Source organism: Vigna angularis, chromosome 4 (assembly GCF_016808095.1).
Source record: "Vigna angularis cultivar LongXiaoDou No.4 chromosome 4, ASM1680809v1, whole genome shotgun sequence".
Classification (NCBI taxonomy): domain Eukaryota; kingdom Viridiplantae; phylum Streptophyta; class Magnoliopsida; order Fabales; family Fabaceae; genus Vigna; species Vigna angularis.
Window position 1 is genome coordinate 3,418,418 of NC_068973.1, and position 17,085 is coordinate 3,435,502.

The 17,085-nt window shown below is 29.9% G+C and overlaps 2 protein-coding genes across 2 annotated transcripts; both read right to left on the reverse strand.

The window, feature by feature from the left end:
- Positions 1 to 4,757: 4,757 nt before the first annotated feature.
- Positions 4,758 to 10,549, reverse strand: LOC108329911 (DNA repair protein recA homolog 3, mitochondrial). The gene is made up of 8 exons (XM_017564292.2): positions 10,280 to 10,549; positions 10,126 to 10,183; positions 9,546 to 9,763; positions 9,036 to 9,123; positions 8,059 to 8,231; positions 7,066 to 7,212; positions 6,033 to 6,167; positions 4,758 to 5,612 (listed from the first exon to the last, which is right to left on the reverse strand). Exons 1-8 carry the CDS (start codon positions 10,349 to 10,351, stop codon positions 5,220 to 5,222), a joined length of 1,284 nt encoding a protein of 427 aa, XP_017419781.1. The 5' UTR covers positions 10,352 to 10,549; the 3' UTR covers positions 4,758 to 5,219.
- A 1,454-nt stretch (positions 10,550 to 12,003) lies between these two features.
- LOC108330567 (nucleosome assembly protein 1;2) lies at positions 12,004 to 15,212 on the reverse strand. Its single transcript, XM_017565054.2, has 11 exons — positions 15,051 to 15,212; positions 14,901 to 14,944; positions 14,633 to 14,728; positions 14,109 to 14,201; positions 13,798 to 13,876; positions 13,661 to 13,722; positions 13,367 to 13,551; positions 13,074 to 13,251; positions 12,944 to 12,987; positions 12,603 to 12,795; positions 12,004 to 12,323 (listed from the first exon to the last, which is right to left on the reverse strand). Exons 1-11 carry the CDS (start codon positions 15,094 to 15,096, stop codon positions 12,255 to 12,257), a joined length of 1,089 nt encoding a protein of 362 aa, XP_017420543.1. The 5' UTR covers positions 15,097 to 15,212; the 3' UTR covers positions 12,004 to 12,254.
- Between the last annotated feature and the right edge of the window lie 1,873 nt (positions 15,213 to 17,085).

Here is a 17,085-nt window from a genome sequence, read left to right on the forward strand (position 1 = left end):
AAAATTTGTAAAAGAGTTGAAAGACCGCAAATATTATATATATTCTTTGCTAATAAAAAATTATTGTGATTATAATGAGTTATGCATGTTTTAATATGAAGTTTAAATATGGGTTAAGTTTAAAATATATATGTTTTTATTAGATTTGATTGAGATGTTATTTTAATCAACTTAAATCGGAAATAATCAATTCAACATCAATTATGTTAATTTAAAGTTGGTTTAGAACTTAAGCTTTTGTTTAGACTTAACATGTAAACTTGTATAAGTTTATGAGCTTGCTTACTTGTCATGGTTGATTCGAACTAGATTTAACCAAAGTAAAAATATTTATAATAGATTTGTTGATTCGAATTTGAATAATTTGTTGATGAGTTATATGTTTTGTTTGTGAACATGAGTTGTTTGAATTTTTGGTTGTAAGGATTATATTGAGATATATAAACTCAAAATGTCATAATATTAAATTATGTTGTAAATTTAGCATATTTGGTAAGAGTTCTGTCGTAAATGGATTTGGTTTATTATAAGATGAACTAAAATTGTATGTTGATTTGAGAAAGTTATGTGAATTAGAATGTTTTGGAATGAGAGATCTTGATTGTTGCAATTGGTCAGTTTGGGTATCATTTATGAAACAATTAAAATGAATTTAAATTGAGAAAAATGCAAGATATACCAAAATGTGAAATAGAACAAACCAAAATCTCACATTAAAAAACATATGGTATGACATTGAGCGAAGATATGGGTTGTTGTTGAACATTGGATTTAAAATCTTAAAATCAATGGTAGTTTTTGTGACAGGACACTAAGCAATAGTTTTTGTCGTTAAGTGTGCTCAAGTTTGAGAACTCAATGACTTTGACACTAAATTTTAATTTTCACCACTGAACACTCTCTTGACGGTTTCTTTAAGCTTTAGCATTGAGCACACCTTGTTGTCACTAAGAGTCATATTGTTTTTGTGGTTTTTCACATTATCTTTCTTTGAGATTATGTTATTATGTGGTGAGTATTGATGTTATTACACTCAAACATGGTATGAATGAGTGTGTTGTAAAACATTCTCAAGGACGTAATCTCGTTAATTGTATGATTTCTTTAATGTATGAATTAATATATAGATTTAAAGAAAAATTTAGCATTATAATTACAATTATTACAATAATCATTGTTGTTTGATAATACTATTTATTTGTTTTCATTTTTTTAATTTTTTTTAGAGACTTTTGATCGTCATTGTTTTCTAAAAACTTTTAATGACGACGATATCAATTACCATCTCATAATCTAGGTAGAACATAATTTTAATCATAGTAAAAAGAATTTTCAATTCCAAATCATACTCTTACTAACAACTACAACTACCTAAATAAAAAAGTGAATGAGAGAATACTAAAATTAAACATATATGATTGAAATTAAAATTATTCACGTAGCTAGCTGTCATGTACAAAAAATTATATTAATCTAAAAGTATTTGATATGTCATTTATTAAATTAAAATATATGTATTTTAAAATATACTAAAATATAAATCATGACTCTATTACTATCTCATTATTATTGTTTGTTTTTAATAATATTTGATCAAATTTATATTGATCATTCCTTTTATTTACTTATATATACAGATAAGGGTCAAATATATTTTTTTATCTAAATATTAATTCAATTTGGTCTACCCACTAAATCCCCGTCAAACTACGTTTCTAACAATGTTAAAATGGCAATATCATATATATATATATATATATATATATATATAATAAAACAAAATTCCTATCATTAAACGTCCGAGGACCAAACTGGTCTAAAGCCACGTGTATTTCATATATTTATTGGTAGACGAGTATGCCATATGAATTTTATTGATTTTCAGGGTTAAACTATTTTTTTCATATAAACTAAATAATTTTCATTGTTTAGTTAATTGAGCTAAAACTTTATTAATAGTCTTAATAACTTGTGTTTGCGTGATAAGTACTTGATGGAAGGAAATTTTCAATTACAATAAGATCAAGGTTAAAACTAATTCAGAATTTCTTGTCTGTATTGATAAAAAATTATACCGTTACTTAGATATGATAAAATTAGTCTATCAATTTTTTTCCAAATATAAATTATAAATTATGTTTCTTTAATAATATATATTAAAAATATTTAATTATATAAATACTTTTTTATATTTTTAATTAATTAATCAATGATTTTAATACAATAGTAAAGATTATTTTATTGATATTTAATGGATTAAATATGTTTTGATCTCGAAAATTGAAATTAGTTTTTATTCGAAACTTTAATCCAATTTTGTCTTACGTATGGATTTTATTTTTTTAACTAAATTTTATCAAGTTTATTTAACGTTTTAAAAACATCTCATAATAGAATTTGAGTCGTTATACTGCTTGCACATTTTTGTTTATTTATTGTTAATTGAGAAATGAATTTGAAATCTCAAGTATATTTAACAAAATTGGTTAAAATGACTAAATTCACACATTTATAAATATGAGATTAAATTAGTCCAAAATTTCAAAAAGAAACTAATTCTAATTTTCACTGAAATTAGAAGACAAAAAACATATATTTAACTGAAATTTAATTTAAAAGAATAAATTATTTAAAAAATTAAATATATTTTTATGATCATAATTTTATTTATCTCATAAACTTTAAATCAATATTATTTATAAACTTATATTAATAAATAATGGGTTTGTTAACTTACGTAACCTCTTAAAGTGTTGACAAAAATATCCTCATATATTGTGGATTCTAAGTGTTAAAGGTTAAGAGTATTTGAATAATTTTTTATTTTATTTTATTTTTATTTTAAATGAAAAATAAAAATTATTAAAATATCTATGTAATTGAAGTATATCTTTTTTTTAATATATAAATGTATTTTTATTAACTAAATTTTGATATACTTTAAAAGGTTACCTAAGTTAGCAAATCTCAAGTTAAAAATTTAATAAGAGGACATCTTGACAAAGTAGTTCTCTCCTTCTCAACTTTTCTTTCATTTTTCTTCCATAACTTCTTCCCCAATGCAATTTACTAAACCGTGGTTAGTGGTTGACATACAAGTCAAAACCAATTTTGCTAATCCTAACTTAGGTACCTAATGTCACGAGACAGCCAATTTTTTTTCACAGGAAGCAACTAGTTATGAAACACACATTGATGGCTACATTCACTTTGAATTCAAAACATGGTCAAAATTATCACAAAGTCAAATTAAATACCCGCAATTGTTTTTTATTCTTATTCTTAGGATTCCAACCTTAACCAATCAAAATTCTATTGGAAAATCTGTTGTGACCTTTAGAGACGGCGGTTTTGACTCTCCATCTCATCCCAATTTCTTCAAACCATTCAATAATTTTTTAAGACAATATAGTTTTTGGTTTCTCTCTTTTCTTCAATAACATCTATTCCGAATCTGCATAAAAGGTTAGGTCATCATTTTTCAAATATTGTGGACATCAAATACCTACGTAAATCCAGATACCTTTCCTCTACATTTTAGTACAAATAGTTTTAAAATTGATAATATTGAAAACATTGATTATGAAGAGAGACCGTGTTATAACTATTGGTTTGTATTTAGAAATTATATGTTTGAAAAATAAGTTTCAAGGCATGATAAAGTAAATTTTCTTTACCAATTCGACCCACGAGTTGTTTTTGAATAACTTTTACATAAGAAGTTATATTTTTTTTCATTTATAAAATTATATATTAAAATTGAATTAAATTTAAAAAATTCTATATGTTGAAAATTCTACCTCAACTAGAAATAAGACTAATTTATATTATATAAATAAATACAAATCTCATTTTATAAACCAGTTTTGTTGAATTGAGTTAGATTTAAAGTTTACTACTTAATATAGTATACAAAGAATGAATATTTTAATTGTATAAAGTTATAAAATAATTTATTTTTTATTTTTGCAATATTTTTTCAATATTTCACATTAGGTTCTTTAAAAATTATTTTTAATTCAAATTTAATAAATAGGAATTTTTTTCTCTTAAAAATATTTAAAAAGAAGTTTATTTTTAATCATATCCATTCCAAAAACTGATGAAAATTATTTCCTACCTTTGATGTAACCATGTTGAAAATACTTACATATAATGTTGAAGGTACAATAATCCAAGTTTCATATAGAAATGGTGATTTGGTAGGTTGGACTATATTTTTTTTATGCCTTACTGAAGGACACATTCGGAAGTGACGCATTTTCAGTTCATTTTTTTCTTCATAATGCATCGTTGATTGCGCAGTCACTTCAAGTTTTCAAAGTAAAACTAACGATGTTTATGTTGACAAATTCATTTTTATGCCAAATTATTGAATGTCACCATAAAAGTGTAAGAAATAAATGTTACATTTTCAATAAAAAAACATTTTTAAACCATTACTCATAATTAAGAAAAACAGAAGTTACATCATACTTGCGTATAATGTTTAGAAACACAGTCAGAGTCTAAACTTATTGATGAAAAACCAACAAAATAAAATCAAGTTATAGTATACTACCAGAGACAAAGCTCACCTTTTAAGCTAATTTTACAGAATTAAATCAAACTTAAATTTCACTTAATAAACTCATCAAAGTTCTACTCATTATTTGATAATATTTATAAATCTATAAATAAGTCGTGTCAAAGTTAAATAACTATATAATCAATAGTGTTGAGATCAACATGTATACATAGAAAATCAGAAGTGGCTAGTATAAGCTTCTGAATCATTTTGTAATTTGAAGTTAACTGTAGATCAAATGACTTGCATCCAAACACAGAATAAGTCTAACATACTAAGCTAAAATATTATCTGCAAGATATTCATCTAATAGTGTTGATTCATGCAAAATTCTTACAAGGAATACATATACACACAGAATCATATAATGACTGAAGTATTGATGAGCCTAGAGGGCCCTTGATTCCTCATCAGTCACAAAACTTAGATGCACAACAGGACTCATGGCTCGCATAAAATGACCAAAAATTTCAATTTACAAAGGCAATGTGCCTTGTGCTCACAAGGAGGAAAATTTGTTCCAAACTAGGAACCATGTGGCATCCTTCTCACCTTGTTAGAGCCATCTTCATCTGTGACAGCCCTGTGAGTAGAGTTTTCTTTTTGAAGCAGGGAAACTGCAGTACCCTATATTTTAAGGTTATTAGCAAATTTATGCTTCTACAACAGCAGCAGCATCAGAAGCAGTTTCATCAGTAGAATCAAGAGATACCATTTCTTCCATAACGTCTTCGATCATCACCTGTTCCTCCGGGTCAACTTCCGGCGCCGTATTAAGAATCTTCTCCCTGAGCTTTGTTGCTAATTCTTGTACACTGTCGCTGTCCACCAGAAACCTCTTTAGAGCATCCTTGCCATGGAAATTCTGGCCATTGTATTCATAAAAGGAACCACTCTTCCTTATGAGTTTGTATTTTATGCTCAACTCTATAACCTCTGCTTCTCTACTTATACCCTTGCCAAACTCAAGCTCAAACTGTGCCGTTTTAAATGGAGGGGCATGCTTGTTCTTCACAACCTTGACAAGAACCTGGCTTCCCAGAGTCTGCATAAGAAATGCCATTAAGAATATCATAAAAATTAGACCCTAATGTATTGTTCAAATCAATATTAAGACCTGCCGTTATGAACAAGCAGAGACCACATACAAAAGATTAAGTGTGAGAAAAAAAGAGTCAGCCGTAGATAGCTAGTGAAGAGCACTGGTTTAAGGGTCAACATCAGAACAATCTTGCAATGCATCCAACAAAATTTTATGTACACAATCTTGCTAGGTTTCTTACAAAGATCCGTATATCTATTTTTTATTTAGAGTACTTGTGTAAAGGTACAAATTACAATACATTGGAAAGAGAAGTGAAAATTTCACATATTTATTCATGCTTATTTGAAACCATCCTAGTTGAGAAGGCGGTAGCAGTAATGTAGTGTGCATGGAAAAGAAGAATTTGAAGATGATTTGTACCTCTTCACCCTTCTTGACAAACCCAATTCTTTTGATATTTAGCCGCACAGAAGCATAGAACTTCAGTGCATTACCACCACATGTAACTTCAGTGGGACCACCAAATCCTCCAAAAGTAGAAATCTTAGACCTCACCTGGAGAAGCATACACAAGAATTCCCATAACTAAAAGGTAAACCTTTCTCTCAAGTAATTTCAACAGAATTACTTATATTTAAAAGAATAGACACACATTTTTATACAATATATGTATATGTGTGTGTGTGTGTGTGTGTATAAACAGTAAAATCTAGTAACATGCAAGTCAAGAACATTCCCTGGGATCAAACAACAACCTCAATCCAGCACAATCAATATCACAAATTCACAAAATTGGTTAAATGGCAAATAGAAACTGGCACACCAATAAATTCACTAACACCTTTCATCTTATTTTAGAGTTTACTGGGCCTGATATATACACCAGGAAAAGCTAATACCATAACATATTCGAAAAAGATATAATCAGTTGAATTTGAATAAGTGGATATTCCAGGACATCATATGCATGCTGTACATGTTTCACCACAGCTTATGTCGATTATATTATAGCTTACGTTTTTTACCTCTAAAGTCTACAAATAAAACCAGGCACTAAAACTTGTACTCACGCAGCTTTAACTGGGTAAAAACGAAAGAGGAAGAAAATGTAGCTAGGCAAAAACAGTAAATATGAAAGAACAAAGATAGATAGGGAACAAACGTTAATTTCAATACAACATAACAATCATGTAAAGGTTATAAAACATGATAACTACAACAGCAAACTCGTAGTAATGACCTAAAAGCACATTGACTGTAAGACTAACCAATCCCAACCTCAGCCACAAATTAGAAAGCAAAGCCCTTTGGCTCAGAAGGTTCACAAAACATAGTCAAAGACAAAGATGGAATGTGTACACATCGGACTATCCCGACTAACACTCTATAAATAAATATCCAAAATTTAACCATAGGAAATTTGATACCGATGCAATACAACTGTAACTGATACCTGGTTTATAAAAATCAATATACACTGGGAAAGAGACAAAGAGTGGCACAATTTCCGAAGAGCCTGACTCATCAACCTAGCCTGCATTGCCATGTGAGCATCACCCATCTCACCATCAAGTTCACCTTTAGGCACAAGAGCAGCCACCTATAAATGGAAACATGGCAAAAAGTTGTAGACATTAACTCAACTTATAAGAACATCAACCCAGTGAAACAAGATATTAAGTTAAAAAGAAAAACAAAAGGCTTGAATATGTTTTTAGTCCATTTAAAATTAACATTTTGATATTGGTTTTAGTCCCTGCAAAATATTTTTATTTGATTTTCATCCCTCCAAAACTTTAAATCACTGTTTTCTTAGAGCTAACGCAAGATATTACAAGTTACAGCCCTGGTATATGTCACTTGGAATAATCATTTAACCTGTTGTTCAACACGTAAGTAATTAATATCATATAATATTAGGAATCAAAAGTGATCATTTCAATTTTGGAAGGACACAGAACATATTCCACAGGGACCAACCTCGTTGGTCCTCCAGGGACTAAAAACAAAGTTAAGCCCAATAAACATGGCAACAAAATTTAACATCAAAGTTAGACCGAGTCTATATTAGAAAATATGTCAATTTCAGAACAGTATCCACATTACATATTTCAGGCTCAAAACTTGCAATCAACACATTATTTTCTGCACAATATAGGAAGAAATAACGATCTCCAAGTGCAAAACTAACTAAGGTTATTTCATAATACATATATATGAAAACACGTGTGTAGGAAGCAATGCAGATGGAAATGAGAAGAATTAAGTAAAGTAATCCCAATAACTTCTGCCCTCGCTCACACACATTTTGTGTGTCCAGGAGTAAGCATTTAATAGGGTGCACTGATGCTTTCACAATTCACCCCGTGGATATGTACACAATCAATGATCACACTTACAGAGTAAGTACTAATAAAACCAAAACATGAAGGGGTGCAACACTTACACTGTCAACAACAATTACATCAACCGAACCACTCCGGATTAAGGTATCCACAAGGCCAAGTGCTTGTTCACCACAATCAGGTTGTGAAAGAAGCAAGTTCTTAGTATTTACACCAATTGAATCTGCAAGTGTCTTATCAAGTGCATGCTCAGCATCAACAAATGCACAGTAGCCTGCATGATAATAACAAATTAATTAAAGAGATAATATCAAAAAGTAATCAGTACCAAAAAATATACAGTCTTCTGGTTATCATTAAACTTATGGGAACATAAATCCAGATTTAACATAGTTTCCCCCAAACAAAAGATAACTTCTCTGCTCAATTTAACTTACACAAACAACCTCTTCTTTCAATACACCCACTTATTCAACTGAATCTGGAAGCACAATCATATTGTTGGTATAACCTCAATTTGGACTAGCTTCTACTTACGCCAGATTTTCAACAGTTAAGCTTTATTGCTAAGACTTTTCAAAGGAAAGAGTGTCAGGCTCCCTTAAGTTTATAGATGCTTAGAAAGAAGTTACAGATGGAACTTCTAAATTGAGCTACCCGAGTTGAAACTTGTGCAAAAAGTTTGATATATTTTGGCTCCTTCATTCACTTTAGCCTTTTGTCCGGCAAGTGCTTGTTTAGAAGTTCATCAAAAACTGGCTTATAGTATACAAGCATGTATTGATAAAATAAGAACCCTATCATGGATCAAAACACAATTTTCACTTTCAAATAATATCAGTTAGAAGAAGACTGCATTAGAACATGATTTAGACAATCATCAAAAAATCATAACAATTAAAACAAAATCATTAAAATCATATCAATAAAAACAAAAGGCAGCCACAAAAAAGACAAAATGATCACTACACTACTGTCATGGTCATATAAGACAAGTTGGATTGCAATTGTATATTTAATACAGCCAAAAGAAATTGACATTTTAACTGTCACTTTAAAAATAGCACATAAAGCTAACCTCCTAGCTTTTGTGCTTCTGCAATCACATGCAAAGCAAGAGTTGTTTTCCCAGAAGCCTCTGGACCAAATATTTCCACAACACGCCCCTACACACGTCAGTTACATAAAATTATCATAAAGTAGCAGTTGCATAATGAAGCATAGAATTGTTTCACTCCTTGATGCTCTTCTAGATATATATATCCCAAATAAGTGGCTAACATATATTGAAACTAAAACGCTAGCAACATCTCATAACCCAAAACATATTTTGCAGTTGTAGAGTAACTAACAAAATTAACAAGATATAATAGCCATATAAATTGATATTTTCAAAGAACAGATAAAGATGTATAATTATAATTGGCAAATAAACAAAGAATCGAGGAGAGAAATCTAACAAACTGAACCCACGCCTCCGCACCAAAAAAGTTAAAAGGCCTTTTGTCATCAACAAAAGAACTCATTGAATGTATTAAAAGAGTTCAACATTAGTTCCAGTACAAAAGAAAAAAAAACAAAAAGATACCTTTGGAAGACCTCCAACCCCAAGTGCTATATCAAGAGCAAATGAACCAGTAGACACCACAGGAATATTTTTAGGTGCCACAGAACGACCAAGCCACATGATAGATCCCTTTCCATATGCGGAAGTGATCTGATCAATAGCTTGCTGTAAGGCAACGTCTTTCTTAGACATGCTCTCTTCACCTGAATCACTTCCATCTGATTTAGACCTCCGTTTACCTTCAAGTGCATAAGAAATTAAAAACGCAATCAACTTCTAATCAGCATAGAACTCAAAGAAGAACCCAAAAAATTAAAAAAAAGAAAAAGTAATCAAGCAAAATTTTACAGGAAGAAAAAGACAGCAACCCCTAAGCCATTATCTGAACTTGCTATGACTAAAAGGCACAAAACCCATGTAATAAAAACAAGTGAAATGCACCTTTATATTTGCTCCTGCTTGGTTCAGAGCAACAAATATCTAACTAAGTACGAGAGTCAACACAACAAAATGAACAGACATTGGTGACTCCAACAGAGAGATTCCTTATGCCACAACGTTATATTAGACAATAAAACCAAAATAATACTTTAGCACTTACGAGTTGAAAAGCTCAAAACTTGAGACGTGCCCAATAGTCCTGGTTTGAAGCAAAAGCGCTGCAAGCAAAAGGGTACCAAAAAAACACCATCATTCATTCATGCACCAAAAAACTTTTTTAAAACAAATATTCTTTAAAAAAAACAATGCATCACCGTCAGAAGGTCGGAATGGAAGAAAGAACGTTTAAGGAGGGAAGAGTTAGCGGTGCGAAGCAGCCACGCCATGGAACAGAGGCCCTAGAAAGGAATAATGATTTGTTTTTGTTCACAAATGAGGTGTGCAGTGTCAGTGTCCGAAGTAAAATAGAATGTCTTCTTTCTCTTATTTTTCTCTTAATTTTATATTGGTGCAATGAATTTAGGGTTTGCTTTCCCTCCATTTTCAATTTCCATTGCCATTGCCACTGCCAATTTCCTGGGGAACAATTATTTTTTGTTGTGTAAGGAAAGGTTTGTGTGTGTTACATCTTTCTTGGGCCAGGCCCATGAAGTTTAACTGATTTATCGAGTTCACATAGAGAAAAAAAAGTATACGTTTTGTTGTGCCTATCATTCTGTTACTAAATTTTATGTGAAAAATAAGCTAAGGAGTAAAATTATGTTCCTTCATTTGCCTGCACGACTTTTAAATATTTAATAATTTATAATTGTTTTCAAAATTATATCTCGAGCTCTACTTTATTTCTCAATCTTGTTCGATCTTAAATTTCTAATTATACTTTCGTGTATGGAGTTCAATATCAGTGTTTTCCCTTTTCTAATCGCATTGTTTTGTATTAAGCAGGGATTATACATCCAGATTCAAATGCTAGCCGATAAGAACTGCATCATATCTAAATATTAAAGCGACAAACCATTAAAAATGAACTAGAGCTTGGAAAGATACAACAATGACTTTATCAAGATCTTTTATTTAACTCAGAATTTCAACAATTCTCTGGTATTTACAACTCCAAATAGACCTCTAACTCATGCAAAAACAAATTGTTGCCAGTTTTACCTAGTTTTCATCAAGTATCATCCTCTGCTGCAGGGCATTTAAATCATTCTTTAACTGTATCTGTTCGCCCATTCAATGGCAATATAATTAAGCAAATTTACTTTTTAAGTTCTGATAACATTTTGTCCGACTATTGTTCACTTCCTTCGTAAACCAAAATCATTTTTATTTTCATAAATTTTATTAGAGAAAAAGTTAAATTTCACGAGCCGTTACTTTTTATGCACATAGCAACTGTATGCATTATTGATGGAGGGGATGGGAATGAGATTTGGGCTGCACTATAGCTTGCTATTAAGGGTATCAGTATTACTGCAGTGTGCACTTCAGCTAAATGTTGCAACTTCAGCTAAATGTTGCAACTATGCCAATTTATTGGCGACGGTCTTTCTTGTATCTTCACTTCAGTTTCATACATGTCAAGTAGTACACATTCTTGGTGACACAATAGCAACCACTCTTACACCATAGTAATACCATAGCTACATTTAATGCTTTGAGGTTTCTAATACTTCAAGCATATTAAAAATCTGAGGACTAGATGCCAAATACATTAATATAGTCTGTTCATTATTTAATAAACGGAGCAACGTTGCTACGGTACAAGTGGCATCACGTCACTACTATATTTTGTAGATCCATTTTCTTGAGGATGAAAGATCTCTAAAAGAGTGTACAACTTCATTTTCTTAAGTACCGAAGTAAATATTGCCCCATTTAAGTCTAAAACATTTAAAATGGAGTGCTGCGATATTTTTTTGGAGAAATAGACATGAGTAAAAGAAATGTCCTTTCGACGCCACACCAATTCATATTAAAAACAAAATTGTGTATAAAAATTTAACAAAGATAAATAATGACCAAAGCACACGACCTATAAAATAATTCAGTATCTGAAATGACATAAATTCCAAAATAACAAATCATAGTATACCTGACTATATATAATAACCACATTCTCTCCGAATGAATGGAAAAAAAGAAGGGACTAAAATAAATTCAGACTATAGAATCTAGGGAGGAAAATGAATCAAGGACCACCCAAAACTGCACGAAACTGAAACCCATCAAGCACCATAGGACCTCAAAAATACCCATCAGCTGCATAACAAACATCAAAGAACTAAATTACTGCTGCTTGCACTCTGGAGGTCGCTCACCCTGCTGACCATCACCAATCTGTGCCCTTCCACTCTTCTGAAAATCAGGAATACAAATATAATGACCAGAGTAATGGAAATAAAGAGAATGTTAACTACACAATAGCAAACAAACTTAAGACAGAAACCATTATGTGTCCATGAATAATTTCATTCAGACCACAACAAAAATATCTCACGTTAGTGGCAGATGACTGCAACATGCCAAAGGAAATTGGTAACAATGTAGGTAAAAAAAAAGGCATTAATTCAGCTTCAAACCTATCAAATAACAAACAAACCAAGGTTTCAATACTCCAAACAAATTAAACTATACCTTCTTTTTAGTCTTACTGTCTTCCTCCTCTTCCTCGTCATCATCATCATCTTCATCCTCATCCTCATCTTCATCCTCCTCATCATCATCTTCGTCCTCATCATCCTCCAGGTCTTCAAACTCATCTCCCTGAACAGCCTCCCCAGTAAACCAAGATACTGCATGAGGGATAATTTTGTCCCTTATAGTTGACCTAAACAGGAAACGAGATTAACTCAGATTCAAGAATACAGATACAAGGAGCGCCACGTTATGCTTAGACAGCATAAGATAACCGTGCAACTTGTTGGATAATAAAAAATATAAGGTTCGTACTAATGAAAAACATCAATCAAGCTTACCCAATGTCATAATCTTGTTCCATTTGGTTCTGAAGTTCCTCGGCCTGCAGAAAAAATGAAACTATTATAACAATACACAAGTTTCGTATTTAGTTTTAGCCTTGAGTTTATTGTGACAAAAATGTCATACCAAATCTTCATCAATGTCATCATCATCTTCAGGAACTTCTGGTGGTTTGAAAAAATTGAAGAAGCTTTCACAGTTTTCAGTTTTGGTAATTGGTTTAGCATTCTTTGAACCCTTCTTGGGCTTTTTCTTCAACACCTTCTGAGTCAAGCATTTTCCCGGGTACCATTCAATTTCCGTCCTATTAAAAAGGGTAGCAACCAAAACTTAATCTACATCAAGCCTAACCCTTTGAACAATATTGTAAACATTGTAAACACATTACATAACACCACCATGTAAAATGAACACCGTACCCAATTGCTTTCTCCAATATAGGCTCATCCTCATCAATCATATGATATGTTTTAGTCAAGACAGAGTTTGAAAAGTACGGATTGGTATCAAAAAAGAAATCAAGCTTGAATCCTTTAGGGTTATCTATCCGGCCCCACTTAATGTCTTTTAGAAACTTGAGAGCACCTTCATCACGCTCTGAAATCTACTTCACAAAAAAGCAGTAAAAGGATCACTTAAAAACATTGAGTCTAACTAAAAATGTAACTTCAATGCAAAACTAGGAAGATTCAGCAGGTAAGAAATTGACTAACCTCTTCAGCCAACACATCATTATTTTTCATTGCATTGAGCCAAAAAGAAGGTACTCCTTTCTCTACAAATCACAAGCAAATTGCTATCTCAGAATTGAAACAACAGAATAAGGAGACATTTTATAGTCTCTACTCACCATTATCCTCTTCTGATCCATCTGTTGTTTCAACTGCTTGTCCTTCCACTTCAGTAACACCATTTACTATTTCATAGCGCTGCATCCATTTATTAACAAGACCATTGACAAGAATATTACATCAAATCAAATTATCCAATACAAATCAGAATCAAGAATTTCAAAAAAAAGTAAAAGATCATTAATAGAAACAAAAAATGTCTGCTTCAAATAGCATCAAGTCTGGTATCTACAAGAAGCGTGTTATGGAACACAAAAAGATAACTTAAACATCACATGCATGTCTCTACGTTACAGAATACTCAGGATACCTTTGTGTATAACGGCTGATACAACTTTTGGTACTTAGCTTCAAGAGCTTCTCTCTCCTTGAAGAATTCTGCCTCTAGTTCGTCATGTTTACCCTGCGTAATCAATAAACATATTCAGAAGCTGGCATTATGCAACAACGCATTCACAATAGCTAATTTAAACTGAACAGATTAATAAAGGAGAAGCTCATTTCAAAAACAATCAGTGAAAAGGGTCTAACCATAGAGATAAAAACACTAATTCAAAATATTAAAAAAAAAATCAACAATTATTTTTCCCCCATTACATAATATAACATAATAAATACAGATAGATGGGCTAAATTATAAAATATCGAAAAAAAGAAGTTTAGATCATTGCAAAAAAGTTTTGCCCCAGTCAAAACTAATTTCTGATTATGCAAAAGTTCAACAAAAATCAGAAACTCAACAAATCAATCCTCCCAATTAAAATTCGAACTTAAAAAATATAAGCTACCCACAAAAAGCAGCATCGATACTGAAGAATCAACAAGAGGATATACCTGAATCTCTCTAAGAGATTCAACACGCTTCCTGACGTTAGGCGATAAAGTCTCCAGAACATCCGAATGCTGTCCAGCCAGACTCTGTATCTTACTCTGCACACAAGTTCAGTCCCGCAATAATCATATACCAATAGATTAATCCAAAACATTAGCAAACATCAAAAAACTTGTATTCTGGCTAAGCAAGCAGAAGAATCGTTATCCATAAAACTTTACAGAGAGCAAACAAATTCGATTTCAGGAACTGCAAAACAGTATAGCATACCTTGAGAGCACTGACTAGATCGGCGCGATTGTCTTCGTTGAGGGCTGCATAGGAAAACCAATCGAAGTCAGCAAATTAGAAGTGAAAAAGAAGATTGAGAAAGGAAAAGAAAGAAAGAGAAAGGAAATTGAGAGAGGAATGAGAAAGAACCAGAAGTGAGATCGGTCATGGTGATGTTTTCGTTGTTGTTGGACATTGAGAAGAAGGTTGAAGAGGAAAAGAGAACTAAAACCCTAGAAAGAGTGGAATGAAGCAGGGTTTGACGATGCCGTCGAGTCTTCTTCTCCCACTCTTTTTAAACACACTCTTACCCTCACACTATTATTATTTACTACTATTATTTTATTTTCATAATTAAATAATTTAATATGCTAAAAATCTCTGTGACCAAAATTTTCACCAATATGCCATTTAAAAAATTAAAAAATAAAAATATATATATATATATATCCAACTACACTTTGAAAAAGAATTTTACTGAACTACACCTAACTTTGTAGGTTCGAATTTGGATTCTGATATCGAATTTTGAATCTCAATCTGGTACTCTTTTACTAGAAAGTTATCAGAATTTGCCTTATTTATAGGACTCGAATTTCTATTTTACTTGAAAATATTATATATATATATATATATATATATTATATATATATATAATATGATATACAAATTTTAATACAGATATAATAAAAGTAAATTAATATCGATATTTTAAATTATTAAATGAAAAATGTAAATTAATGATAAAAATTATTATATTAAAATTAATAAAATTTATCAAAAATATTTGAAAATACTTTAAATTCATTATTACTATTAATTAAAATTTATTAGTAAATGTGTTATTTATTATTAAAAACAAATGTATAACATTAAGTTAAACGATAGATTATTACTATTGTTACTTTTGAGAAATTGCAAACTTTAAAGATGTTGTTTATATGATATTCTCTAAAATATAATTTAATATGCTAAAAATCTCCATTTAAAATCTCTGACGAAAATTTTCACCAATATGCCATTTAAAAAAATTTAAAAAAAAAATATCCAACTACACTCTTAAAAATTTTACTGAACTACATCTAACTTTGTAGATTCGAATTTGGATTCTGAGATCGAATTTTGAATCTCAATTTGGTACTCTTTTACTAGAAAGTTATCAAAATTTAACTTATTTATAGTATAGGGCTTGAATTTCTATATTAATTGAAAATATATATATATATATATATATATAAAAATTAATACAGATATAATAAAAGTAAATTAATATCGATATTTTAAATTATTAGATGGAAAATGTAAATTAATGTTAAAAATTAATATTATATTAAAACTATAAAATTTATCAAAAAAATTTGAAAATACTTTAAATTCATTGTTACTATTAATTAAAATTTATTAGTAAATGTGTGATTTATTATTAAAAACAAATGTATTACATTAAGTTAGATGATGGATTATTACTATTGTTACCTTTTAGAAATTGCGAAGTTTAAAGATGTTGTTTATATAATATTATGTAAAATATAAGATGTTACTTTTGATAGAATATTATGTAAAATATAATTAATCGTTAACCTAAATATATGATAGTTAGAACAAATATTATTTAAGAATAATTATTTCCGGTAAAAATTTAATCTGTTTATTTAGGCTAATATTATAACCGTTAGTTTAATTTTAAAATTAATAATGTACTAAATTCATTGTTAAAAATTTAAAACATACTATAATGATAATTTTAATTTGCAAATATATTTGTATATTTAGTATCAAATTTATTAATGGTGAAAATTTTATTGTTATATTAGATTTATTGATTATTAGATTGATAATTAATTATTAAATGATAATTTAAAAGTATTGTTATGTTTCAAAAATAATGTTTATGTCAAATTTATTGTGGTAAAATATCAAATTTAAACATAAAATTAATAATTATACGAAAAACACGCATAACAAAAAAACGTAAATATCATTAACATGAGAATAATAATGGAAAATGACATTAAAAATACAATTAATATTGACGAACTTAAATGATGATTAAATTTTAAATAAATCAAATAAAAAATATATATTTTATTTATTTATATATCTTTTTGCTTTTTTCATCATATGGTTAGACCAACCGCATTAACATAGTATATACTTCATTCACATTGATAAGATGATGAAAATG

What these genes read in the sequence shown, in the direction of transcription:
- LOC108329911 (XM_017564292.2), bottom strand. Translation starts at nt 10,351, where the DNA reads ATGGCGTGGCTGCTTCGCACCGCTAACTCTTCCCTCCTTAAACGTTCT. An exon ending in GGGTTGGAGGTCTTCCAAAG is followed by an intron (nt 9,124 to 9,545) that starts GTATCTTTTTGT and finishes TGACGTGTGTAG; the next exon opens with GGGCGTGTTGTGGAAATATT. An exon ending in ATGTAATTGTTGTTGACAGT is followed by an intron (nt 7,213 to 8,058) that starts GTAAGTGTTGCA and finishes TTCCATTTATAG; the next exon opens with GTGGCTGCTCTTGTGCCTAA.
- LOC108330567 (XM_017565054.2), bottom strand. Translation starts at nt 15,096, where the DNA reads ATGTCCAACAACAACGAAAACATCACCATGACCGATCTCACTTCTG. An exon ending in ATCAGCCGTTATACACAAAG is followed by an intron (nt 13,877 to 14,108) that starts GTATCCTGAGTA and finishes AAATGGATGCAG; the next exon opens with CGCTATGAAATAGTAAATGG. An exon ending in ATGATGTGTTGGCTGAAGAG is followed by an intron (nt 13,552 to 13,660) that starts GTTAGTCAATTT and finishes TTTGTGAAGTAG; the next exon opens with ATTTCAGAGCGTGATGAAGG.